Source organism: Polypterus senegalus, chromosome 3, assembly GCF_016835505.1.
Source record: "Polypterus senegalus isolate Bchr_013 chromosome 3, ASM1683550v1, whole genome shotgun sequence".
Classification (NCBI taxonomy): Eukaryota; Metazoa; Chordata; class Cladistia; order Polypteriformes; family Polypteridae; genus Polypterus; species Polypterus senegalus.
Window position 1 is genome coordinate 298,258,944 of NC_053156.1, and position 26,547 is coordinate 298,285,490.

General features: G+C 41.1%; 1 protein-coding gene across 1 annotated transcript in view; it reads left to right on the top strand.

Moving 5' to 3' along the window:
* eif2b4 (eukaryotic translation initiation factor 2B, subunit 4 delta) overlaps positions 1-26,547 on the top strand; it is a 58,400-nt gene that overhangs the window by 16,937 nt on the left and 14,916 nt on the right. The window contains exons 4-9 of the mRNA XM_039749490.1: positions 2,025-2,231; positions 2,929-3,011; positions 18,069-18,160; positions 19,540-19,654; positions 23,637-23,713; positions 26,435-26,537. Of these exons, the coding sequence (XP_039605424.1) occupies positions 2,025-2,231; positions 2,929-3,011; positions 18,069-18,160; positions 19,540-19,654; positions 23,637-23,713; positions 26,435-26,537 (677 nt within the window). The remainder of the gene's footprint in view (positions 1-2,024; positions 2,232-2,928; positions 3,012-18,068; positions 18,161-19,539; positions 19,655-23,636; positions 23,714-26,434; positions 26,538-26,547) is intronic.

The window sequence follows — 26,547 nt, forward strand, 5'->3', positions numbered from 1 at the left end:
CTGTACAGAGTATCTGGAGAAAAGCCATGCAAAATGACACACTTTATTGGCTAACTAAAAAGATTACAATATGCAAGCTTTTGAGGTAACTTCGACCCCTTTCTTCAGGCAAGATGTACCAGAGTTGCCTCTAAAGCTTGCATATTGTAATCTTTTTAGTTAGCCAATAAAAGGGGTCATTTTGCTTGGATTTTCTCTACATTCATAATGGCTAACACGGTACAACACCCTAGTACTACAGAGTATCAGGATTAAACTAAAATGAAGCTATGTGAAAGCCATGTTAAAGTCATGAGTTATTAGCAGTTTTTTTTTTTTAAAGTGCTCCACCATATCAGCCTGGTGAATTTCTCTCAGTCAGCTATTCCAGATTTGAGGTGCATAACAGCAGAAGACCACCTCACCACTTCTTTTAAGTTTAGCTCTTGGTATAATAAGCAGACACTCATTTGAAGATCTAAGGTTACGATTTGGAGTGTAAGGTGTAAGACATTCTGAAATATAAGATGGAGCAGATTATTTAAGGCTTTGTAAACCATAAGCAGTATTTTAAAGTCATTTCTAAATGACACAGGTAACCAGTGTAACGGCGCTCAGACTGGCGTGATGTGCTCAGCTTTTCTTTTCCTAGTTAAAATTTTAGCAGCTGCATTCTGCACCTGTTGCAATCGATTGATGTCTTTTTTGGGTGGTCCTGAAAGGAGTGTGTTACAGTGATCTAGTCGACTGAAAACAAAAGTGTGGATTAATTTCTCAGCATCTTGCAATGTTACAAGGGGTCTCACTGTTGCTATACAGTAATCCTGTATCGTTTATCGCAGGAGATAAGTTCCAAGGCCGGCCGCAATAACTGAATTTTTGCGAAGTAGGGACACCATATTTTTTTAATTATTTAACGTGTATTTGGACGTTTTTAAACCCTCCCTGTACTGTTTACAACCCACCTTTTACTGTATTAATAACGGGGACAACTGTTAAGCAATATGAAATCGGTAGATAAGTTTACAGTTACTATATAGCGAAGTACACGTACCTATATATGACGTGATGATGGCTCTTTTTTGCGAAGCTGCAAAAACATTGTGATCGGCAGTTGCTGCCGCTGCTTACCTTATCCGCGATCTTCATCATTCTTCGTTGGCGTTTAGGCTCAGCACCAGCCTTGGAAGAAGGAGCACGTTTGGGAGCCATTGCAGGGGGTGAAAATTGAAGCGAAGTTCGACACACAGAAACCACAAAAAAATCACACACAGTACAGTGTAAAGTAAACCGTGTGGCGAGAAAGCTTGAAGCGAAATGGCCGTGACTGAGAGACAAGGGGAGATGCTGTGGGATCTGGGCATCAGTCAAAGCACCAATCATGGGCCCGATTAGAAAGCTGGAAGCTGTGATTTGTCGTCTCCCTCCGATGTACCAATCACAGCCCGTGTTACAACGCACGTAGTCACCGAACTTGTTTTGTTGTTCTTAGACTAGGAAATACTACTACTATATTTAAAAACCCGTGAATCCGTGAAAAGTGAACCGCGAAGTAGTGAGGGATTACTGTATTTCTTAAGTGGAAAAATGCTGTCCTAGTAATCTGATTAACATGTGATTTAAAATGAAATGAGTCCTTTGAGTTCGTCAACACAATTACTTAATTTTTACAAACTGAATTACTAATCAATTGCTTTTATTATTGTGTTTATTTCTCCAGCCAAACAGTAATGGACTGGCACCCTGTCCAGGGACGGGTTCTGCCTTTGCACCCTGCGCTTGCTGGGATAGGCTCCAGCTAACCCACAACCCTGCTTAGGATAAAGAGGGTTTGGAAAATGAATGAATGAATGAATGAATGCATCCCTCTGATCACTAAATTGACACATTTGGGATGCTCTTTTGCTTTTTGTGAGCCATCATTACCACTTTTACATTACACCATTTTTTTGGCTTTTGTATTTGTTTAAATCAAATTAGTATTCATGTATGTGTGGTTATTACCAATGTTACTTCAGTCAAAATTGTCCTTTTGTGCCCTTTAGCTGTTCCAGCTGTAAACTCCTTTGAGACGCCTACGACTGGAGATAAAGCACCATCAGGAAAAAGCAAAGCAGAGATTCGAGCAGAAAGGAGGGCACGGCAGGAAGCCGACAGAGCATCGAAACAGGTTCAGAAAGGAGAGTCTTCTGTGACGGCAACTGTGTCTGGGCCTTCAAAGACCAAGGCCATTCCTAGTGAACCACAGCCAGGTAGGGGAGTCCCTTAGTTGCCGACTTACTGTGGTCTATTTTAGAGCTGAATGTTAAATGTGAGTTGTGGACACCAACATTTTGTAAATGTTCAGGCAAAACAAGCTTATTCAGTTTGTTTGGGTTGAAATAAACTATGAGAAGAAACGTTTAGAGAATTTTCACAGCCTGAGTAATGTTCGAGTCTAACACTTGTTGATTCAGTGGGCTTGTCCTTGATGTTACCAGCTCTGTAGAAGATCACACTGACCATCACAGAGTTGTAGAAGATGTAAAGGACGTCACTTAACCACATTAAAGGAGCTCTGTCTCCTAGGTAAAAGGTCTGCTCTTCTTATCCATGGTCTGAGGTGTAAAGGAGAAAGGCCTGTTCCTTGTTTTGCTCACACGGTCCTTGAGTCTCACAGACTGCGGTCTGCCCAACAGATAGTCTATCATCCAGTACATCGTAGCCTCTTCCACCTGCGATGTAGCCTCTTCCACCTGCACATGTGAGTTTACCCCTTAACGGGGCGGGCTGGATGGTATTGAAAGCAATGGCAACAACAAAAACATAATCTTCCCAGTGCTGCCAGCTTTATCTGTCATTAAGCAGGTTGGAGCCTTGATGTTCCTGTTTGATGTTTTGGGTAACATGTCTTGAGGAACAGGGCTGGTCTTAAGTGTACACATGTGTAACGATGAACTCTCTTTGCAGTTGTGAAGCGACTACCAGAGCACATTCAAGTCGATGATCCTGCAGTCCTAAAGAAACTTGCCAAGAAGCTCGAGCGACAACAGGTAATAATAATAATACATTTTATTTATATAGCGCCTTTCCCATGATCAAGGCACTTACAGAATATAAGAAAGAACGGCCGGGTATACAGCGTATAGCATTGTACAAACCAAATAAATAAATAGAGAAGATTAAGACAGTACATTCAGAGAAAGCGTAACAGACAACATAATTGATGGTCTGGCACACACACACATACAGGTTACATGAGCATCTTTTGACATGGACGTAAACTGAGAGAAGGGGAATAAAGTCAAGTAGAGCTAAAAGCCTTCCTGAACAGATGAGTTTTGAGTTGTTTTTTAAAAGAATTCATGGAGTCAGCTGACCTGATTAATTTCGGTTGGTCATTCCAGAGTCTGGGCACTCGCTATACAGCTGAAGGCCCTGCTGTCACCCATGGAGTGTAGATTAGTGTGGGGCACAACAAGATTGCCAGAATCAGAGGACCTTAGTGGGCGGGCAGGCACATCGTGATAGAGAAGGTCACTGATGTGGTTTGGCGTGAGGTTATTTAAGGCTTTGTAGGTTATTAGTAGGATTTTATATTCGATTCTGTAAGACACAGAGAGCCAGTGAAGACGGGGCAGGATGGTGATATAAGATTAGAAGGGACACCTGCCGGCAGCGAGTTACAATAATTGATGCGGGATGTGATAAAAGCAGGGAAAAGTTTCTCAGCATTAGAGAATGAGAGGAAGGAGCAAACACAGGATACGTGACAGAGGTGAAAGTAAGAAAGTTTCTTAATGTGACTTATGTGGGCGGAATAAGAGAGGAAGGAATCAAAAATGACACCAAGATTCTTTACAGCAGAGGCAGGTCTGGTGAGATCACCGCCAAGATGGACCGGGAAGGAGCTCATTTTATTAAGTTGCACTTTAGTCCCAATTTGTAGGAGTTTAATTTTGTTGCAGTTTAATTTTAAAGAGTTCTGCTCCATCCAGGTTTTAATTTCACTAAGGCAGGTTGTGAGCTGAGAAAGCTCTGATGAAGTTCCACTTTTAACATTGGAATAGAGTTCAGTATCATCTGCATAAAAATGATAGCCCAGTCCATAGCTACGAATAATATGGCCAAGGGGACGCATATAAATACAGAAGAGAAGAGGGCCGAGGACAGAGCCCTGAGGAGCTCCTTGTGTGACTGGCACTGTGCTGGACCTGCTGTTGCCAAGACTAACAAACTCTTGCCTATCAGTCAGATAGGATTTGAACCACTGGAGAGCAGTGCCAGAGATACCCAGCATGTTCTCCATTCTGGACAGTAGAGTGTCATGTCTGACCGGAGTGTCAAATGCTGCACTGAGGTCTAACAGAATTAATATGCTGGTTTGTCCAGAGTCTGCTGCATTAAGCAGATCTTTGGGTACCCTTAGCAGAGCAGTTTCACAGCTGTGCCGCGACCTGAAACCAGACTGAACGGCTTCCATCAAATTATTAGAAGTTAAGTAGTTGGTGAGTTGGGAAGCTACAACATACTCAAGAACTTTTGACAGGAAATATAAGTGGGAAATAGGCCGGAAACTATTAAGATTGTCAGCATCAAGACCAGACTTTTTTAACATTGGGGTTACAGAAGCGATTTTAAAAGTGAGAGGCACAGAGCCAGTGTCAAGGGGTGAGTTTATTATTTTTGTAACAAGTAGGTCTTTGAAACCATTCCTTTACTTCCGCTTCTCAAATTTTTGGAGACCACCAACGGGGAAACAGAGCTTTTGGGAAACAAAAACTCTTTCAAATAAATGTTAGTACTTCTGTGTCTCCACAGCATTATTGCCTGAATTTGTAGGTAGTAACTTTGAAGTCAACTGAATGTTCAGACGCGTGCCGTGGGATTTGGTGTTTCTCTTCAGATTTTAAATTTCAAGTTTATAGTTGGAAGCACCCAGTGATAAAACAGAAACTCCTTTCCTCCGGCGGTCTCATGGTCTGGAATCCCTACAGATTTTATTTTTTCTCCAGCTGTCTGGAGTTTTTTTGTTTTTTCTGTCCCCCATGGCCAAAGAACCTTACTCTTAATTAATGTTGATTTATTTTGTTTTCTTATTGTGCCTTTTATTTTTCTATTCTTTATTATGTAAAGCACTTTGAGCTACTGTTTGTATGAAAATGTGCTATATAAATAAACGTTGTTGTTTTAACAGTATGGGGTTTGTTTAGCTGAATATATCTGAACTTGCCATGAGGTACGCTTACATATATCCATCCATTCATTTTCCAACCTGCTACATCCTAACTACAGGGTCACGGGGGGTCTGCTGGAGCCAATCCCTGCCAACACTGGGCGCAAGGCAGGAAAAAAAAAAACCCAGGTAGGGCGCCAGCCCACCGCAGACGTTTACATATAGTCGTGACCAAAAGTTTTGAGAATGACCCAAATATTAATTTTCACAGTTTGTTGCCTCCGTTTTTATGATGGCAATTTGCATTTGAATGTTCTGAAGAGTGATCAGATTAATTGCAAAGTCCCTCTTTGCCATGAAAATGAACTTTAAAAATTAAAAGACCTGCTGACGTCATTTCAGTGGTCCTCTCGTTAACACGGGCGAGAGTGTCTATGAGGACAAGGCCGGAGATCACTCTGTCATGCTGATCGAGTTAGAATAGAGAGGTTCAGTTGATGTGAAGAAGGCTTCAGGGCGCCCAAGAAAGTCCAGCAAGTCAAGTGCCAGGACGGTCTCCTAAAGTCGATTCAGCTACAGGCATCACCAGTGCAGAGCTTGCTCAGTAATGGCAGCAGGCAGGTGTGAGTGAGGCGAAGACTTAGGGCCGGTTTATACTTCACGCTCAGAACACGTACGAGCCTGCATCATGGCTGCCACGCGTTCCCAGCGTTCATTTCACGCGTCCTCTGAGCAGGTCCTCAGAAATTAGCGCGACATGTGCGCGAGTTGCAGTACCAGCAAAAAGTCGGGGGGCGCAGTGTGCTAAAAGTCGGAATGTGACATCAGAGTCTCTGTTTACTATCTGCATGTGACAGAAAGCCTCTATGCCGATCCTACGGGATGAATGCTTCGATGTGGTGAGGCAAAATGCATTCGTGGTGCTTTTATATTCAAGCGTCGCATATTCCCGATCGTAATGACACGACACATTTTAAAAGTCTCACATACCATCTTTTGTGCTGTCTTTTTTTATTTTTTTATTTTTACAACTTAACAACAGCAACATAATGTATAGCGCTGTATTTGGGCCACTGAGAAAAAAATAAAGGACACGGTGAAAACGTGTATTTTGTGATTTAAAGTGGAAATTTCGGCTTTAATCTAGAAATGTCCACTTTAACCTCGTAGTTTATCATTAATGCAGACCATCGTAAACGTCATCCCAGTTTTTAATTCCTACGAGCTTCTTGGACCTGACAGCAGCGGCGAGCAGCAATAGATCACCACACAGAACAAATTAAATGTCTGATATTTCAACTCTCTGCACATTTAGAATCTGTAGATTTGTACTTGATACCACTTTCATGATGAAATGCATTAAAGTGTGTATGTTACGTTTTACATATAATTTCGTTTAAATAATGAATACTGTTAATAATTACAAACATGGGGGTGTCACGGTGGTAGAGTGATAGCACTGCTGTCTCGCAGGGAGTTATGTTGCTGGTATTTCCTGCTTGTATTCCACACTGTGCTCCAGTTTCCTTCCAAAGATAAGCAGATTTGGGATTTGGTGCCGCTAAAATGACGCTAGTGTACGAGAGTGTTTGTATTGCGATGAGCTGAGGCCTCGTCCAGGGATTGTTTCTCATTCGTGCCCAGTGCTTGCTGGAATAGACACATCCCTGGATTGATGGATTTAATCAATAAACATAATTTTCAGAGATATTGCGGTAAGGTCTCATCAGAATTTTAATGAGTGTTCTAGGCAATTCACAACACAGAGAAGCTGAACATGTTCTCACCGTGATAATATCTCACACTGCCGCCTGGTGGATTCCTCCAGATTTACGTAAAGTACGCGTGCAAGTATAAACACTACAACGCTTGTGTAGCAGGAGCGTCCGCTGCAGCATGCGTCGCGTCGCGTGAAGTATAACTCCGGCCTTAAGAGGATGGCCTGGTGGGTGTCAAGAAGAGCAGCAAAGAAGCCAAGAAAAACATCCGGGACAGACTGATATACTGGGATTGGACTGCTGTGGGAAAGTCATTTTCTCTGATGAGAGTTCCCTTTCTGATTGATTGGGGCATCCGGAAAAAAACTACCGGCTCCTGTCAGTCCTGTGTCACGCTAACAAGTAAAGCATCTTGAGACTTTCACGTCAGCCAAGGCAGTGGACTCACTCACAAGTTTTCCTAAGAACACAGCCATAAAGAATGAGACCAAAACTATGGAGGAATATTTCGGACAAAATGAAATAAATAAATGCATAAATAAATAAAAGTACTGTGAAATGAGAGCATAAATAAATAAATGTGTCATGAAATATGTTTTTCGTTGCTTATTTATTTATTTCATTTTGTCCGTAACATTCCTGCAAACCGTCATGAAATACGGCTTGAAATAAAACTGTCACTTTCACTCGTCAAAATTGAGAGGGTGGGCTCTAACACGCCCTCTAGTTACTGATTGGTGAATCGATAGCACAAGAATTATATAGAAAAATGCTTACTGCTGCCGATGAAATGGATTCTGCCGAAGATATTACGTATTTCAGAGAGAGAATTGAAGATTTATCGGAAGAAATTACAATGTTGGCGGCCCTTTTAGAACTGAGTATTTGACCCTTGTTTTATGAGTATAAAGTCAGTTGCATATTCGCAGCTACGTTTTCAAACAACTGTACAGCTCTGATCAGTGGTAAAGTTGTTCAGTTCAAAATATTAGTTGGAGCTGCTTTGGGCATTCCATGTCAAAGTACCTAACCTAATACAGTACAGCCGTTTCAGCTTACCGTATATCAAACTGGCTCATTCGCCTTGTGATCGTCTTCTCCGATACACCATATAGATCTGCAATCTGTCGTACTTTTTTTTTTTTTATTTATTTATTAATTTTATTACAATCAATACATAGCAATCAAGTTTTACAAAAAAAAAGAATTATGCTAAGAACAGATCGATCCCCACCCTTGAGAGAGAGAGCAAGCCAAACGGTGTAAAATTTAAGGCTTTTAAAAATACCTAAATCAACAAATTCTCTGTGCTTTATAAATCATTTCAAAATATTACTGATTAGATCCTGCCATGTTTTGAAAAAAGTCTGCACAGATCCTCTAACTGAGTATTTGATTTTTTCCAATTTTAAATAATATAACACATCAGTTTCCCACTGACTTAAAGAGGAGAGTTTGGGTTCTTCCAGTTTATCAGAATAAGTCTGCGTGCCAACAGTGTAGTGAATGCAATCACATTTGTTTGTCTTTCTCCACTTTAAGACCCTCTGGAAGAACCCCAAACACAGCTGTTAATGGGTTAGGAGGGATTGTGAGTCCAAGACTGTCTGAGAGGTAATTAAAAATTTTTGTCCAGAATAATGTTAATTTGGAGCAGGCCCAGAACATGTGACCTAGTGAGGCTGGGGCTTGGTTGCAACGTCGCAGGTTGGATCATGCCCTGGAAACATTTTGAGAGTTTTAGTCGAGACAGATGTGCTCGATATATAATTTTGAGTTGTATAATTGTATGCTTTATGCATATGGAGCTTGAGTGAATTCTCTGCATTGCTACTTTCCACTCCTTTTCTGATATATTAATTGAGAGGTCATTTTCCCAGTGTCCTCTTGGATCTTTGAAAGGAAGGGATTGTAAAAGGATTTTATATATTGTAGAGATGGAGTCTAACTCCTTGAAATTGAGCAATAATTTTTCCAGCGTGGATGAGGGTGCAAGATGAGGAAAATCTGGAAGGTTCTGTTTAACAAAGTTCCTGATTTGAAGATAGTGAAAGAAATTTGTAGCTGGAATGTTAAATTTGGAATGTAATTGTTCATAGGATGCAAAGACGTTGTCTATATAAAGATCTCTAAGCAAGTTAATTCCAAATTTTTCCAGATATTAAAACTGCATATGTTTGTGAGGGTTGAAAGAGGTGGTTCTTTTGCAGGTGCCACAGAAAGAAGCTTCTCCGTCTTAAAATGCTTTCTACATTGGTTCCAGATTCTAAGTGAGTGGAGCACAATTGGGTTATTAGTGTATTGCCGATAACGTGTGTTTATTGGAGCACAAAGCAAGGAATACAAAGAAGTACTGCAGGATTTTACTTCTATTGCGGTCCATGCCTGTGTATGTTCTTCTATTTGTGTCCAGGTTCTTATCGACTGTATATTTGCCCAGTAATAAAACTGGAAGTTAGGTAGAGCCATGCCGCCTTCTGCCTTTTGTCTTTGTAGGGTCGCTCTTTTGATGCGTGGATGTTTAGAATTCCAAATAAATGAGGTTATTGTTGAATCTAATTGCTTAAAGAACGATTTATTAATGTATATTGGTATGTTTTGAAATAAAAAGGAGCTTAGGAAGAATATTCATCTTAACAGTGTTAATTCTTCCAGCTAGTGTGAGATGAAGGGTTGACCATCTATGCAAGTCTTGTTTAATTTTTTCCATACAGACGACGAAATTTTGTTGATAAAGAGCTTTATGTTTACTTGTGATGTTTACCCCGAGGTATTTAAACTGTTCTGCAATGATAAAAGGAAGGGTGTCTAATCTAATATTATATGCTTGCGAATTCACGGAAAGAGTACACTTTTATTCAGATTAATTCTGAGACCAGAGAGCTTTTGAAATTCTGTGAGTGCTGCTAAGACTGCAGGCACAGAATTTTCTGGGTCCGATATATACAGTACCATGTCATCTGCATATAATGAGATTTTCTGTTCCAGTCCTTCTCTGCTAATCCCCTTTATCTGATCAGTATTTCGACAATGTATTGCCAGTGGTTCAATGGCAATTGCAAACAGCAGTGGTGACAAAGGGCATCCTTGTCTTGTGCCACGCTCTAGTTTAAAGTAGTCTGAGCAAATGTTATTGATGCAAACTGAAGCTTCTGGGTTAGTATACAGTAATTTAATCCATGCACAAATGTTGGGCCAAACCCAAACTTCTCCAAAATAGTAAAAGGTATTTCCATTCAATCATGTCGAATGCTTTTTCTGCATCCAATGATAATAATATTTCTGGGGTGTTTGATTTAGTTGGTGAGTATATTACATTAAACAGGCGTCAAGATTTGAAGATAAGTGTCGGCCCCTAATAAATCCAGTTTGGTCTTGTGATATTATTGAGGGGAGCACTTTCTCCATCCTTCTAGCTATGATTTTAGAGAGTATTTTAACGTCGTTATTCAGAAGTGAAATTGGTCTGTATGATGCACATTGTAATAAGTCCTTATTTTGTTTTGGAAAGACAGTGATTAGTGCTTGGCGAAAGGTTTGTGGAAGAGATTGGTTATCTCTGGCTTCTGTAAATGTTGCTAATAGGAGGGAGCTAGCTGAGCGGAGAATTTCTTGTAAAACTCTGCAGGGTAGCCATCAGGGCCTGCTGCTTTTCCACCTTGGAGTGACTTTATAGCATCCAGTAATTCTGATAATGACAGAGGTTTATCGAGCTCCTCCACACTAATAGCGTCAATTTGTGGTATCTGTAATTTATCCAGAAATGCATTAGATTGTATATTGTCTTCTTTAAACTCAGTAGTATATAGGGATTTATAGTAGTCTCTAAAAGTGCACATTATATTTTTGTGTTCGATGATTTTATCTCCATTCGTGTTAGTAATTACCGAGATTGCGTTGCGCACTTCTTGCTTGTGAATTTGTTGCGCTAAAAGCTTATTAGCTTTCTCTCCATGTTCATAATAATGATGTCTGGATTTGTAAATTAGTTGTTCAGTTTCTTTAGTTGTCAAGAGGTTTAATTCTGAATGTAGAGCCTGCCTCCTCTTATGTAGAGTCTCGCTTGGTAGTCTGGCATGTTCTTCATCTATTTTAGTAATTTCTGTCGTACTTTTAAACCGCATAACAGAAGATGTTCTATTGACTCAGCTGGAATGTCAAAGGATGGACGCCCAGAGCAGGGAACTGAGTCACCTGAACTGGAGTGTAGTAGAGTCTGTTCCACCTGTTCTTCAATAATTTCAAAAACAGTTTCATCTATATCAGAGCCTAAAAGGGCTGCCAACATTGTAATTTCTTCCGATAAATCTTCAATTCTCTTTCTGAAATACGTAATATCTTCGGCAGAATCCATTTCATCGGCAGCAGTAAGCATTTTTCTAATTAATTCTTGTGCTATCGATTCACCAATCAGTAATTAGAGGGCGTGTTAGAGCCCACCCTCTCAATTTTGACGAGTGAAAGTGACAGTTTGATTTCAAGCCGTATTTCATGACAGTTTGCAGGAATGTTACGGACAAAATGAAATAAATAAATAAGCAACAAAAAACATATTTCGTGACACATTAATTTATTTATGCTCTTATTTCATGACACATTTATTTATTTATGCTCACATTTCACAGTACTTTTATTTATTTACGCATTTATTTATTTATTTCATTTTGTCCGAAATATTCCTCCATGGGCGGCACGGTGGCGCAGTGGTAGCGCTGCTGCCTCGCAGTTAGGAGACCCGGGTTCGCTTCCCGGGTCCTCCCTGCGTAGAGTTTGCATGTTCTCCCCGTGTCTTTGGATTGTGGGAGGAAACCGAAGTGCCCGGAGAAAACCCACGCACTCCGGTTTCCTCCCACAATCCAAAGACATGCAAGTTAGGTGGATTGGCGATTCTAAATTGGCCATAGTGTGTGCTTGGTGTGTGGGTGTGTCTGTGTGTGTCCTGTGGTGGGTTGGCACCCTGCCCAGGATTGGTTCCTGCCTTGTGCCCTGTGTTGGCTGGGATTGGCTCCAGCAGACCCCCGTGACCCTGTATTCGGATTCAGCGGGTTAGAAAATGGATGGATGGATGGATATTCCTCCATACAAAACATCCTCCGAGAGCAACCATTCAACAACAGTCTGGTGACCATCAATGAACAATCCAGCATGATGGAGCACCGGGCCATAAGGCAAAAGTGGGAACTAAGTGGCTCAGAGAACAAAACATCGAAATTTTGGGGCCATGGCCAGGAAACTCCCCAGACCTTAATCCCATTGAGATCAATCTTCAAGAGGTGGGTTTACAAACAAAAACCCACTAACTCTGACCAACTCCAAGCATCGATTCCGCAATAATGGGCTGCCATCAGTCAGGATTGGGCCCAGAAGTTGATTGCCAGCATGCCAGGGCAAATTACAGAGGTCTTGAAAAAGAAAGAAGGGCCAACACTGAAAATATTGACTGTTTGCATAAACTTAATGTAATTCTCAATAAAAGCCTTTGAAACTTCTGAAATGCTTGTAATTCTACTTCAGTATGCCATGGAAACATCTGACAAAAAATCTAAAAACACGGAAGCAGCAGACTTTGTGAAAAACGATACTTGTGTCATTCTCAAAACTTTTGGCCACGACTGTACACAAAAGGTTAGGAACCACTTTTTGAACCAAAACCTACAGTCTCTTCCAAGCTACAGGCATTGACATGATTCATTTTGAATATGTTTTGGCCACACTAATGAAGACACACTGCTTGTACTTGGCAACATGTTCTACCTACAAATGGCCTCCCTATGGTTCTTCCCTGCATTTGAACAAAATATCTATTTGGAAACAAATAGCCTAAACACAACAGACCAATTTCTTTTAGAGAAAGATGATAATGTCGTTTTTCATAGAGAATTTCCTCTCCTCTCTCTCAGCTAGAGGCTATTATTTTTACCTTCAAAATTCAGTCTGGATATGTCCTTCATATGAGTCACAGAACTGAGGTCCTGACTCTCTGCGGTCATGAAAAATCCCTGGTCCTCTTTTGAAAGCAATAGGGCATAAACCCAATGTCCTGGCAAAATTGCCCATCGCATGCCTTGGCCTTAATCATCCCCTGTTTCTAACTGGCGCTGTTCCTTACTCCTTCATTTCCTAATAGCTAATGTGTGGTGAGTAGGGAATCCATTCCCGGGCTCCCGATTACCGGGATTCTCAGACATTGAAACTGCTGTAATTCCCGGGAAACTGGGAACGGCCAAGCTCGCATATATAGCGTGTAAATGTGTAAAAATCGATCAACAAATAACAGTTATAGTTTCAAATAATTAAGTGGCACGGTTTTTTGGCCCACGGTGTAGTGTGTTGCCGATTTAATTCAGTAAACAACAGACCAGCAGCAGTCAGTCTCCCAGCTCCCACTAAGACTGAGCACAGTGGACTGGGAGGAATCTGCACTCTGCAGCTTACGAATGCCGGGATGGGGCAGACTTCATTGACGTCTGTCAGACAACAGCTTTGAACAGCAACTTGAAATTGCAATGCGTCAGTTTGTTGCATCCGCATTATCTGTGCCAAGAAACTTGCCATCACAGAATGATGACAAGAAACTGGATGCATCAGTAACAGCTGAAATGGCGGTGTTTCAGGGCAATGGCAAGCATAGGTGTTGTTTAGAACAAGTGTATCAGTATCTGAGGACTGTGCCACCTACTTCAGTGGAAACAGAGAGTGCTTTGTCAGCGGTTGGCTTACTCTGCACGAATGTGCACTCTCGCCTGGACCACCGCATGCTGGACACGTTGTGCTTTCTATGCTCTTATTACCGCAACTAACTAGACACATGCACTTATATGACAGCATGAACTGCTTGTAGATAAGGTTAGTCTTTTATTGGTGTCAACATATTGTAGTATTTTTATTAAAAATAAGTGTCGGTCGTTCTAAAACCGTTCACATGTGAGATGCCCGTGCACTGTGTCATCCCGGGCGCCCGGGATTCCCAAATTCCCGGGAATGGATTCCCTAGTGGTGAGCATACTGCTGCAAAATGGCTGCCGTCACATCATCTAGGTGGATGCTGCACAGTGGTGATGGTTATAATGGTTCCCCACTTTTCTATGTAAATAATATTGAGGAGCTAGAAAAGTGCTACATAAATGTTATTATGAGAGCAGTGGTGCGGTGTTTACCACTGTTGGCACATGGATGTAATGTCCAGAATTCAGATACTTTGCTTGGCGACTGTCTGTTTGGATTTTGGACTTTGTCCCTGTGTGAGATCTGTTTTCCTCCTTCCTCTAAAAGATATACGTGTTTGGTTAATTGGTAATCGTTAACTGGCCCAGTTTAGATGAGTGTGGGTGTGTGCATCATTGTTATATTTGGAGTTGGTTATATAAAGTTTCGGTGCTCACTTAGTTTACAACAACAACATTTATTCCTATTGCACATTTTCATACAAATTATATAGCTCAAAGTGCTTTACAGGATAAAGTACGGTGACGGTGTTGACAGTGTGAATTGGTCATCAGACACGTATAGTGAAATTGCTCCATATGGCACTTGTGACAGACCAGCCCGGACACACCATTTATTTTCTTCTCCTGCACACAACACCAAACAGTGCCCAAACCAACAACAACATTGCTCACAGTCCTTCTTTTTCCTTTTCCTTCCTTCTGCCGCCTGCACTCCTCTCGCAAGCTCTGTCCACTACCACCTGACTCCGGCTCTCTGAATGGAGTGAGGCGTCCCCTTTTATAATGCCCCGGATGTGCTCCAGGTGCTCAGTGATGATCTTCCTGGTGTGGCAGAAGTGCGGCCCTTACACCCAGTAGCACTCCGGGTGTACCTACTGTAGTTCCTGATCCAGTAGCACTTCCTGCTGTGGCGGAAGTGCTGCAGTCAATGGCTCTGGAACCATCCAGACACACCCTGGCGGTGGCAATGGACCCCCACAGGGTCGAGCTTCCCACCTCTGTGTCTGTGGCCCTTATGCAATCCAGGGGGGCTGCCCTCTTGTACCCCGGAGAAGATATTGCCCCTCTTCCCATCCTTCCCTTCTCCAGGCATCCCGGTGGGGCAAGGTCCCTGGTCATCTGCCACACACTATATGACCGAACCACCGTGATATACTTGGCGAATTCAGTCGCATGATAATTCATGTGGTGCAATTAGATGCGTGGCAAAAAGGCAAAATGATTACGGTCAAGTGGAAGGACAAGAAAGCACTGTTCACGTTCAGTTGTATGAATCTGGCACTGACATTCTAACCTTTCACCCACAAGCAACAATAAAAATATCATCAGAAAAGTGTGCAAAGAAATGCATGTCTCCTGTCCCGATTGTAACGTCTGGCTGTCCATTAGTTATTGTTTCAAACATCACATGAAGGATGTGTGCTAAATCTGCATCTGTACAGCAGTGGACATCAGACAGATCATTCCTGCTGTATTTGTGTTGACGTTTTGGTATTTACATGTTTCTGGATTATACAGTGCATCCAGAAAGTATTCACAACGCATCACTTTTTCCATATTTTGTTATGTTACAGCCTTATTCCAAAATGGATTAAATTAATTTTTTTCCTCAGAATTCTACACACAACACCCCATAATGACAACATGAAAAAAGTCTACTTGAGGTTTTTGCAAATTTATTAAAAATAAAAAAACTGAGAAATCCCATGTCCATAAGTATTCACAGCCTTTGCTCAATACTTTGTCGATGCACCTTTGGCAGCAATTCCAGCCTCAAGTCTTTTTGAATATGATGCCACAAGCTTGGCACACCTATCCTTGGCCAGTTTCGCCCATTCCTCTTTGCAGCAACTCTCAAGCTCCATCAGGTTGGATGGGAAGCGTTGGTGCACAGCCATTTTAAGATCTCTCCAGTGATGTTCAATCAGATTCAAGTCTGGGCTCTGGCTGAGCCACTCAAGGACATTCACAGAGTTGTCCTGAAGCCACTCCTTTGATATCTTGGCTGTGTGCTTAGGGTCGTTGTCCTGCTGAAAGATGAACCGTCTCCCCAGTCTGAGGTCAAGAGCGCTCTGGAGCAGGTTTACATCTAGGATGTCTCTGTACATTGCTGCACTCATCTTTCCCTTTATCCTGACTAGTCTCCCAGTTCCATCCCCACAGCATAATGTTGCCACCACCATGCTTCACTGTAGAGATGGTACTGGCCTGGTGATGAGCGGTGCCTGGTTTCCTCCAAACGTGACGCCTGGCATTCACACCAAAGAGTTCAATCTTTGTCTCATCAGACCAGAGGATTTTGTTTCTCATGGTCTGAGAGTCCTTCAGGTGCCTTCTGGCAAACTCCAGGCGGGCTGCCGTGTGCCTTTTACTAAGGAGTGGCTTCCGTCTGGCCACTCTACCATACAGGCCTGATTGGTGGATTGCTGCAGAGATGGTCGTCCTTCTTGAAGGTTCTCCCCTCTCCACAGAGGACCTCTGAATCTCTGACAGAGTGACCATCGGATTCTTGGTCACCTCCCTGACTAAAGCCCTTCTCCCCTGATCGCTCAGTTTAGATGGCCGGCCAGCTCTAGGAAGAGTCCTGGTGGTTTCGAACTTCTTCCACTTATGGATGATGGAGACCACTGTGCTTATTGGGACCTTCAAAGCAGCAGAAATTTTTCTGTAACCTTCCCCAGATTTGTGCCTCGAGACCATCCTGTCTCGGAGGTCTACAGACAATTCCTTTGACTTCATGCTTGGTTTGTGGTCTGACATGAACTGTCAACTGTGGGACCTTCTATAGACAGGTGTGTGCCTTTCCAAATCATGTCCAGTCAACTGAATTTACCACAGGTGGACTCCAATGAAGCTGCAGAAACATCTCAAGGATGATCAGGTGAAACAGGAGGCACCTGAGCTCAATTTGGAGCTTCATAGCAAAGGCTGGGAATACTTATGGACATGTGATTTCTCAGTTTTTTTATTTTTAATAAATTTGGAAAAACGTCAAGTGAACTTTTTTCATGTTGTCATTATGGGGTGTTGTGTGTAGAATTCTGAGGAAAAAAATGAATTTAATCCATTTTGGAATAAGGCTGTAACATAACAAAATGTGGGAAAAGTGATGCACTGTGAATACTTTCCGGATGCACTGTATCTGTTTTTTTAACATTTGTGGTTAATTTTTCCAGGGGTAAACACAATGCTAAGGAAGCTGATGGTTTTGCAAAGGCATTGAATTGCAGACCACTAGCCTGCTGGGTAGCTAAATATAGATGGAAACCGCACTACAGTACATTTTGTAATTTATTGGATGATTGTGATAACATTAAGCTGTCAATTTCTGAATCCCATTTATTCTAAATAAGGACCAAGAGGGTTTCTCCTTACCTTAGCAACATCTGACCTCAAGGCAAAAGACATCCCAGGATGGGGTGACAGACTATGACAGAGGGCACGTCTCCACTAATTCATGCCGTGCCAGCTTAGAGATGACAATTACATTTATGTCTTTTAAATATGAGAAGAAAAACTCTCTTGTGAAAGCAAAGAAAACCTGTTCACTGAACACTCCTTCCAAAAATTATATATATATACTTGGGGCCCAACCCCCAGTTATGGCCAGAATACTAGTAAAATCTATAAATGTAGAAAAGAAAAATTATTATTAATTTGAGTCAAAATTACAAAATTCTATAAATATGTAAAAGAAAAATTTAATTGTTTAACAGAGTCAAAATCATGAAATGAGAATAAAATATTTACTATTTTACCATTTGGAGTATTTCTGTTAAACTGAGGTCCGCTATGCTTGATGAATATTTGTAAGATCCATTCATTTTAACTGACAAAACCCACAACTTTCTTGATATTTTAGTTTATAATGTAAAAATGGAATAAGAATCTAAATATCTAACAACACTGCGGTGGGTTGGCACCCTGCCCAGGATTGGTTCCTGCCTTGTGCCCTGTGTTGGCTGGGATTGGCTCCAGCAGACCCCCGTGACCCTGTATTCGGATTCAGCGGGTTAGAAACTGGATGGATGGATATCTAACAACATCGCATTAAAGTTTGATAAATTCTGAAAACGATGATACCAAACATATATATGTATATGTAGGTTTTAAAATAAGCCTGATTTAAAGCATGACATAAAACGTCACACAGAATCGTTGCACTTTTAGGTTTAGTCAAGTCATCTGGTTGTAGGCTCACAACATCTCAGACACGTGTGTTTTATAACTAAATGTTTAGACTGACGTTTTTGCTTTTCTTGATTACAGATTCCTCTGAGGAAGGATTATGGAAACAAAGTCAGCCTCTTCTCACATCTGCATCAGTACAGCAGGAAGGCTCCTCTGACGCAGCAGATGAGGTAAAGTAGACTGGAATAGAAAATTCCATTTTGTGACGGGTACTGCATATTTTATCTTGCCGCTCTGGATGGTTTTAATATGCAGTAGTGGGGGGTTTAACAGTTGTTTCTTCATTGACAAGGAAAAATGGATAAAGATACAACATTTATTTCTAGATCACATTTTCTTACAAGTGATGTAGGTCAAAGTGCTTTACAGGATGAAGAACGAGAAAAAAGACAAAATAAATAATGAAATAGCATTTGGGAACACTAATTAACATAGAGTAAAAGTAAGGTCCAATGGCCAGGGAGGACAGAAAAAAAAAAATCAAAAACTCCCTACGGCTGGAGAAAAAAATAAAATCTGTAGGGGTTCTGAGGCCACGAGACCACCCAGCCAGCCCCCTATAGGCATTCTACCTAACATAAATGACCTCAATCAGTCCTCATGGTATTCAGGGTTCACATGGAATGAATGACTTGATGATGACGGTCGTGTGGACTTCTGGCCTTTAATCCATCAATGTAAGGATATCATGGTGCTTTGATTAGGTGTCACCACCACAGAAAAACGGAAAAAGAACAGAAGAGAGAGTAGGGGTCAGTACGGATTTTGGAGGCACCATGAATAGTAATGATAATTAATTGAATATACAGAGCATCCGGATTAAACTAAGATGAAGCTCTGAGAAAGCCATGTTACAATAATGAGTTTTTAGCAGTTTTTTTAAAGTACTCCACTCTAGTAGCCTGGCGAATTTCTGTCAGTCAGCTATTCCAGATTTCAGGTGCATAACAGCAGAAGGCCGCCCGCCTCACCACTTCTTTTAAGTTTAGCTCTTGGAGTTCTAAGCAGGCCCTCATTTGAAGATCTAAAGTTTCGATTTGGAGTGTAAGGTGAGAGGCAGAGCAGATTATTGAAGGCTTTGTAAACCATCAGCAGGATTTTAAAGTCAATTCTAAATGACACGGGTAACCAGTGTAGTGACGCTCAGACTGGTGTGATGTGCTTGGATTTTCTTTTCCTAGTTAAGTTTCTAGCAGCTCCATTCTGCACTCGTTGTAACTGATTGATGTCTTTTTTGGGTGGTCCTGCGTTACAGTAATCTAACAGATTGAAAACAAAAGCGTGAACTTATTTCTCAGCATCTTGCAATGTTATAAGAGGTCTAGCTTTTGCTGTATTAAGTGAAAAAATGTTGTCCTAGTGATCTGATTAATATGTGATTTAAAATTCAGGTCAGATGGAACATTTCGGCTGTATAATCTTCATCAGGTGTGCAGCTGAAAAGGATTATTATTATTACTATATTTTTTTCTTTTGGCTAAATCTGATTAAGCGGTAAACAGCTTTAGCATTTCAAATACAGACTCCCTTCTGGTTCTGTTTCTCACAGCATTCCATCAACTGTCATCCACCCTTCGATTGTACGTCTGGGGCTTCAATACTCGCAGGGAATCATCGCTGGCTCCAACTCGCGCTGCATTGCCCTGCTTCATGCCTTCAAACAGGTAACGAATCCTCTTCATTTCAGGGCTCCTTGATAAAGAAATGGGGGTAAGGTAGCATCTGCTTGACCAATATATATATTTTTTCTTTTCATGTATTCATGTATTGTACTTTATATAAAAGTGTATGTGATGATATTATTGACAAACCAAAAATCTGAAGATGCTCCACTCTGTTGGGCCCTTGAGTAAGGCTCTTAACCTTTAATTGCTCTGTCCTGAGTATGATGTTAACCTGCACCCACCCATCCATCCATCCATCCATCCATTATCCAACCTGCTATTTCCTAACTACTAGTCATTTGAACAAGTGTGGTGCTGAGGTGTCGCCCGCTGCATGGCTGCTCTCGGGTCCTAATTTGGGATCTTGAGGTGGTTCATCATGTGGGGATGCGTACTCCCAACCTCCTCTGGGTAAGCGGGTTTGGGAAACCGATGGATGACTGGATATCGGTGTGCATCGGAATGTCCATCTCTGCTTAAAGATGAGCTGAAGTTTAGGAACTTGAGCAAGAGTAACAACTTTTTCAGAAAAACATTATTAGTTAAAGATGCAATGGCTCTTCAGCCAAAAATATCAGAAACTGGTACCTTTGGTGTTCGGCCAAATGAGTGAAAATGTTGAATGTATGACACGGTTTCTGTTGATCTCAGGTGGTGGATATGGATGTTCTATAGGGAATGAGTGATGCATCCCACCATATTGCATTGTGGGTTGTGTTTGCCATCTTTAGAGGATTGTACTGGTTTATATAAAATTAAGTAACAAGTAGTAGTGATATACTACCAGAATTTGCAATGCTTTCACAAAAGCAGAATGAGATAGGAAAAGAGAAGGGATCATACAGGGACAAACTGACCTTGAATGTGAATCAGTGATATTTAATCAAGTTGAACTTAATAAAGAATGTGGACAAAGCATTCTGATAAGCTAACTGCACTCGCATATTGTTACCGGTTTACTGTTGTGGCCCCACAGGCTGGCACTGCCAGCTTAACCCAATGCAGACACGCGTGGGACACAAGTTCAATGCACACTTTGATTTAATTTTATTTTCTTTTTCCCTTGTGGGAAATGCCTTCCCCGTTTCCCACAAGCATAACACAGTCCCGGCACAAGCACAGCACAAACAATGAATCTCTTCCTTTACTCTTTTCCTTCTGCTCCTTCACTCCTCAGGTCAAGCTTCGTCGCTCCTCCTCCCAACTCTGGCTTCCCGAGTAGTGGCTGCTGGCTCCTTTTATAACGCACCCGGAAGTGCTCCAGGTGCCTGATTACTCGTTTCTGGCAGCACTTCCGGGTGTGGTGGAAGAACCGCCCATAAGGGCTCAGCAGCTCTATCTGCAGCACCCCCTGGTGGCGCCTGTGGATCCCAACAGGGCTGCACCACACTCCAACTCCCATGAAGCCCTGTGGGAGTCTGAGGCACCACTGCAACTCGGGGGTTTGCCATCTAGCATCCCGGGGGAGGTAACGCTCTGGCCACGCTTGCTCCCCCAGTCCTCCCAGCGTGGAGGCATACCAGCCGGGCAAGAGCCCCGGCCGCACGGTACACTGTATATACGCCTGTATAAGTCGGGTCTTGAAACCCAAAAAAGCGATCATTAAATCAGACCTTGACTTATGCACCCATTCAAAAATTTTTGATTTTTTTTATTTTTCTCTTGCCTCCTCCAATCTTGCACCAGTTTCTCAGACACATCGAATTTTGTTGCAGCAGAACAGTTGCCAATTTCTTTCGCCATTTCAAAGATGTTTAATTTAAAACCAGCTTCATTTTTTCTTCTGATTGAACGCTCCATCATAGATAAGGGATGCTCTTACGATATAGGTGTACGAGGGCGTGAGTTACAAAAAACACAAATCAGTGCAAATGTCGCTTTGGAATAGTTTGGGTATTACTGTGTGGTCACGTAGGCACAATAGTGAGAGAGAGAGAGCGAGAAGTTAGGAGCACACGCTGATACAGCGCATTGCCGCACCCACATTGAGTAAAAAGGCCGTGTGCTCCGTGGTTACTCTCTCAGGTGGCCGTTAGCATATCGTAATCTCTTGGACCAATAGCGTGAGTTTTCCACATTCGACTTATACAGCCGACATTATAAAACACCAGAAATTTTACGTTAAAATCAACTACCAACTTATCCGCGAGTATATAAAATATTTATAGTTGAGTTTTTTAAATACTGTATGACCTGTTTGACAAGACGAACACCAATAATTAAATTATATTTCACCTTGTAGATTTATAATTCAGTTTCATTGAAAAGCATACTGTATATACTCGCGTATAAGTCAGGTCTTGAAACCCGAAAAATCAATCATAAAATCAGACCCCGACTTATACGTCTATTCAAAAATGTGACACTTAATTATTTTTTGTTATTTATTTATTTATTTATTTTTACATCTTCTTGCTTCCTCCAATCTCACACCAGTTTCTCAGGCACGTTGAATTTTGTCGCAGTAGTGCAGTTACCAATTTCTTTCGCTACTTCAACAACATTTAATTTAAAACCAGTGTCATATTTTCTTCTGATCGAACGCTCCATCGTAGATAAGGGATACTCTTACGATAAAGATGTATGAGGGTGTGAGATACAAAAAACACAAATCGGTGCAAACATCGCTTCGGAATAGTTCGGGTATTACCGTGTGGTTACGTAGGCACAATAGAGAGAGAGAGGGGTTAGGAGCACACGCTGATACAACACATTGCCACACCCACATAGAAGGAAAGGCTGTGTGCTCCGTGGTTACTGTCACAGGTGGGCATTAGCGTATCATAATCTCTCGGACCAATAGTTTGAGTTTTCCACATTCGACTTATACGACGACATTATAAAATACCAGAAATTGTATTTTAAAATCAACTACCGACTTATCTGCAGGAGAACTTCTCTGCGAGCATATATGATATTTATAGTTCAAATACTGTATGACCTCTTTGACCAGACCAATAATTAAATTAAAATTCACCCTGTAGATTTATAATTGTTTCATTGAAAAGCATACCGTATATACTCACGTATAAGTCGGGTCTCGAAACCCGAAAAATCGATCATAAAAGCAGACCCCGATTTATACGCCCGTTTAAAAATGCGACACTTAAATATTTTTTATTTAAATCTTTTTGCTTCCTCTAATCTTGCACCAGTTTCTCAGATGCATCAAATTTTGTTGCAGCAGTGCAGGTACCAATTTCTTTCGCCAATTTCAACAACTTTTAATTTAAAACCAGCTTCATATTCTCTTCTGATCAAACGTTCCATCGTAGATAAGGGATGCTCTTACGATAAAAGTGTATGAGAGTGTGAGATACAAAAAACACAAATCAGTGCAAACGTCACTTCGGAATAGTTTGGGTATTACCGTGTGGTCACATAGGTGAGAGAGAGAGGTGGGTTAGGAGCACATGCTGATACAGTACATTGCTGCACCCACACAGGAAAAAAAGGCCGTGTGCTCCGTGGTTACTCTCTCAAGTTGGCGTTAGCATATTATAATCTCTTGGACCAATTGTGTGAGTTTTCCGCAGTCGACTTTTGCGACCGACATTATAAAATACCAGAAATTATACGTTAAAATCAACTACCGACTTATCCGCAGGAGAACTTATCCACGAGTATATACGGTAAATTAAAAGTGAAATTGATTTAATTTAATCCATGTGCATGGTGCCAAAAAATGATGATAATGTTTTCTGCATTTGGGACAGTTCCCCCCCCCCATAAGTATTTTCATATCCTTTCATTGCTATTATTTACATAAAGTAGGCTAGTAAAAGAGGTAACAGTAGAAATGCTTATTTCAAAAACTGAAGCATTAAACCTCCTGTCAAGTCCTCTGTGGATGCTCAATAGTCAAGTCAGCAGCCGTGTTGCTTTCTAATGCTTTTCTGAATTGAAACAACTCATGAATTTATTTCTTTATTGTTTAGAGTGTTTAGTTAATCTGAATTTGGAGTGGCTTTTTCTTCCACAGGTTATTCGAGACTACTCTACACCTCAGAATGAAGAAATGTCAAGAGATTTGGTCAATAAACTCAAACCATATATAAGGTGAGAAGCTTTCTAAAAAAAACTCCACTTATTCCATGGCAAACGTATCTCAAAATTTAGAAGTAATGAGAAGTCAAATAGAACTCCATGGTGAGTAAAACAAGGAGCTAAAAGGGAAATTATAAAGGAAAAAACAGTTGTATGAGGCTCACAAGCCAGATTACACAATTGCTAACCATAGGGCCTCTGAGAGAATGAGAGCAACAGTTAAAAAGAATATTAGGAAGGTTAAAAGGGAGTTGGAGAGAAATAAAAGGGAAAAGATGACCAGAAGAGCTTCTGTCAATATTTTAGTAGTAAAAAAAACAGTCAATGAGATGAGGAGTTTTAGAAACGGGAATAAACAGAGTGAAATAAAAATAAAATTAACTACAAAACAGGTACGGACTGATATGGAAGTTTTGGAGTACGAGAAGTGCTGCTCATATTAAATAGGATGAAGGATCAAATAACCGTTACCCTGGAATGCTTAAAGCCGATATCACATTACACGACTATTAGTTGTGTCAGACTTGCTGATTGCAGTCACTGATCTCGTCTCTGCACCATTTCAAATTACACGAATGAAAGTCGCAGCCCGTGTCACATTTACCAACTATGTGGCAATTTTCCAGCTCATTCGTGTGACAAAGCCAGCGATGTATGAAGGATTAACAGATGCAGTGAGCTCAGCAGCAATCTCTACCCTTTTATTTTTATTTCTGGTATGTAAAGTACGAGACGCCAGATAGACGAGCTCCTCTTCTGTTTCTAACGCCCACAGCCCCTGTGCTGCCTGATGGAGGTAGCACTGTACCGCCGCTGTACGAATGGTTAATAGCTGGGGTGTATTCAGCCACTGTCTTTTTTCTAATCTGTTTTAGTGCATAAAACACAAGACATCAGACAGATGAGCTTCTCATCTGTTTTTGAAGGTCAAAACACTTGTGTTCCTGTTCGTTGCATTTTATACATTGTACTTAATTGTATTTCTGCTGAACTATCATTGGTTATCAGCTCTCCAACCCCTCCAACCAAAGGGAAACTCGGACCTGTTTGATTTTTTTATCCCAACTAGTTGTAGAGATGCTGGTCTCAGTCATTGGTATGTCACGTCACAAGATCGCCCCGTCGACTGATTCTGACTGGCTAAAGTTATGTAAGTGAAGGCTACGACTGAGAATTGCTGGAAATTTCGTTAATTTTGACAAAGCCTTGGGGAAGTTATTGATTACAGTGAAACCTTGGATTACGAGTAACTTGGTCTGCAGGTGTTTTGCAAGACAAGCTAAAATTTGTAATAAATTTTAACTCGATAAACGAGCGAGTTCTTGCAATACGAGTAGTACGTATACGCATTGTCTGCCGAGCGTCACATGATCTCACTGCAGGATTGTGAGTAATCGTCTCACATGCTCGGTCTCAGTCGGCGTGCCTCACTCATATATTCAACATCCGTACGAGCTTATACTGTTTATTACAGCATTGTGACCACGTGTGTGTGCTGTAACGTGCGAGTCTCAGTACTTTAGCGACACCAGCTTTATTTATCTTGAAAGAGGAACGGCGCGGTTATTTATTATGGCGGGATCTGCCGCTCTCCTATACACAGACACAGCAGTCAGGCAGGGTCGTGACCAGGTTAGTGGCTAAGTAATAGTGTGCCCTTGTATTCATAATCTTCCTTGCATCACCCGTCAACGGCAGGTGCTTATAGCGTGACCGCAGTCTTTTCTGTTTCACTTGTACAGCGAACTGCTACAGCGCTGGGAGCCTGCGGTTGCTTTGGGATGCTCTTCCGTGTGTCGTCCCAATCGGGGCTGGGATGATCCCAAAAGATTTTAGAAACCTTACAGTGTGTAAAACATTTTTTTTTTAAATTTTCTGTTCTGTCATTGGAGAGGCTCCTTGTTAAAGCCACAAAAAAAAAAGATTCCAGTGAGCCAACAGATAGCAGGGAATCTGTTAGTCAGAGTGAAAGTCATCCTACACAATAACCTTCCTCCTCTCATCTCCCTCACACCAGCCACGATTCTTCTCATAGGTAAAGTGCGGGTTAATTTGTTTTGCATATTTTTTCTTTATATTTTTTATTAATTATTTTTATATGAATTTTTTTGGGTTGTAGAATGAATCCATTATCTCTTATGGGGAAATTCGCTTTGCTATACGAGTGCTTCGGATTACAAGCACTTTTCCAGAATGAATTCTGCTCGCAAACCGAGGCACCACTGTACTTTTATTAAACCTTTGACATGTATTTTCTGTGTACACTGGGAACATTTCAAAGGACCGGAAGACAGAAAGTATCCCATTATATAAAAAGTGGGATTGGGATGATCCAGCCAGTAACCTTAACATACATCACAGGAAAATTAATGGAATAAATTATTAAGAAAAACATTGATCATCACATATCAGAAATAGGTGTATTAGCAAATAATCAGATGCAGATGGGCAGATCATGATAGATAGATAGATGGATACTTTATTAATCCCAAGGGGAAATTCACAATTGATTGACTAATATGATGGAATCCTATGAGAAAGCAACAAAAATAAGAGAGGCTCATATATTATTATTTAACCTTGATTTTAAGAAGGCTTTTGATAAGGTACCACATGAAAGGTTTGTGATTAAACTTAAAGATAAGGGAATTCTGTCTGTTCTTTAAAGCTTTATATTCATTAGGTGTTTAATACCAGAATGCAGCGGTAACGTAAATGTTTTTCTTTTTGCAGCTTTCTGAATCAGTGTCGCCCTCTTTCTGCCAGCATGGGAAATGCCATCAAGTTTATCAAGAAAGAAATCTCAAACATACCTAGTAACAGTAGAGAAGAAGAGGTGAAAAGAG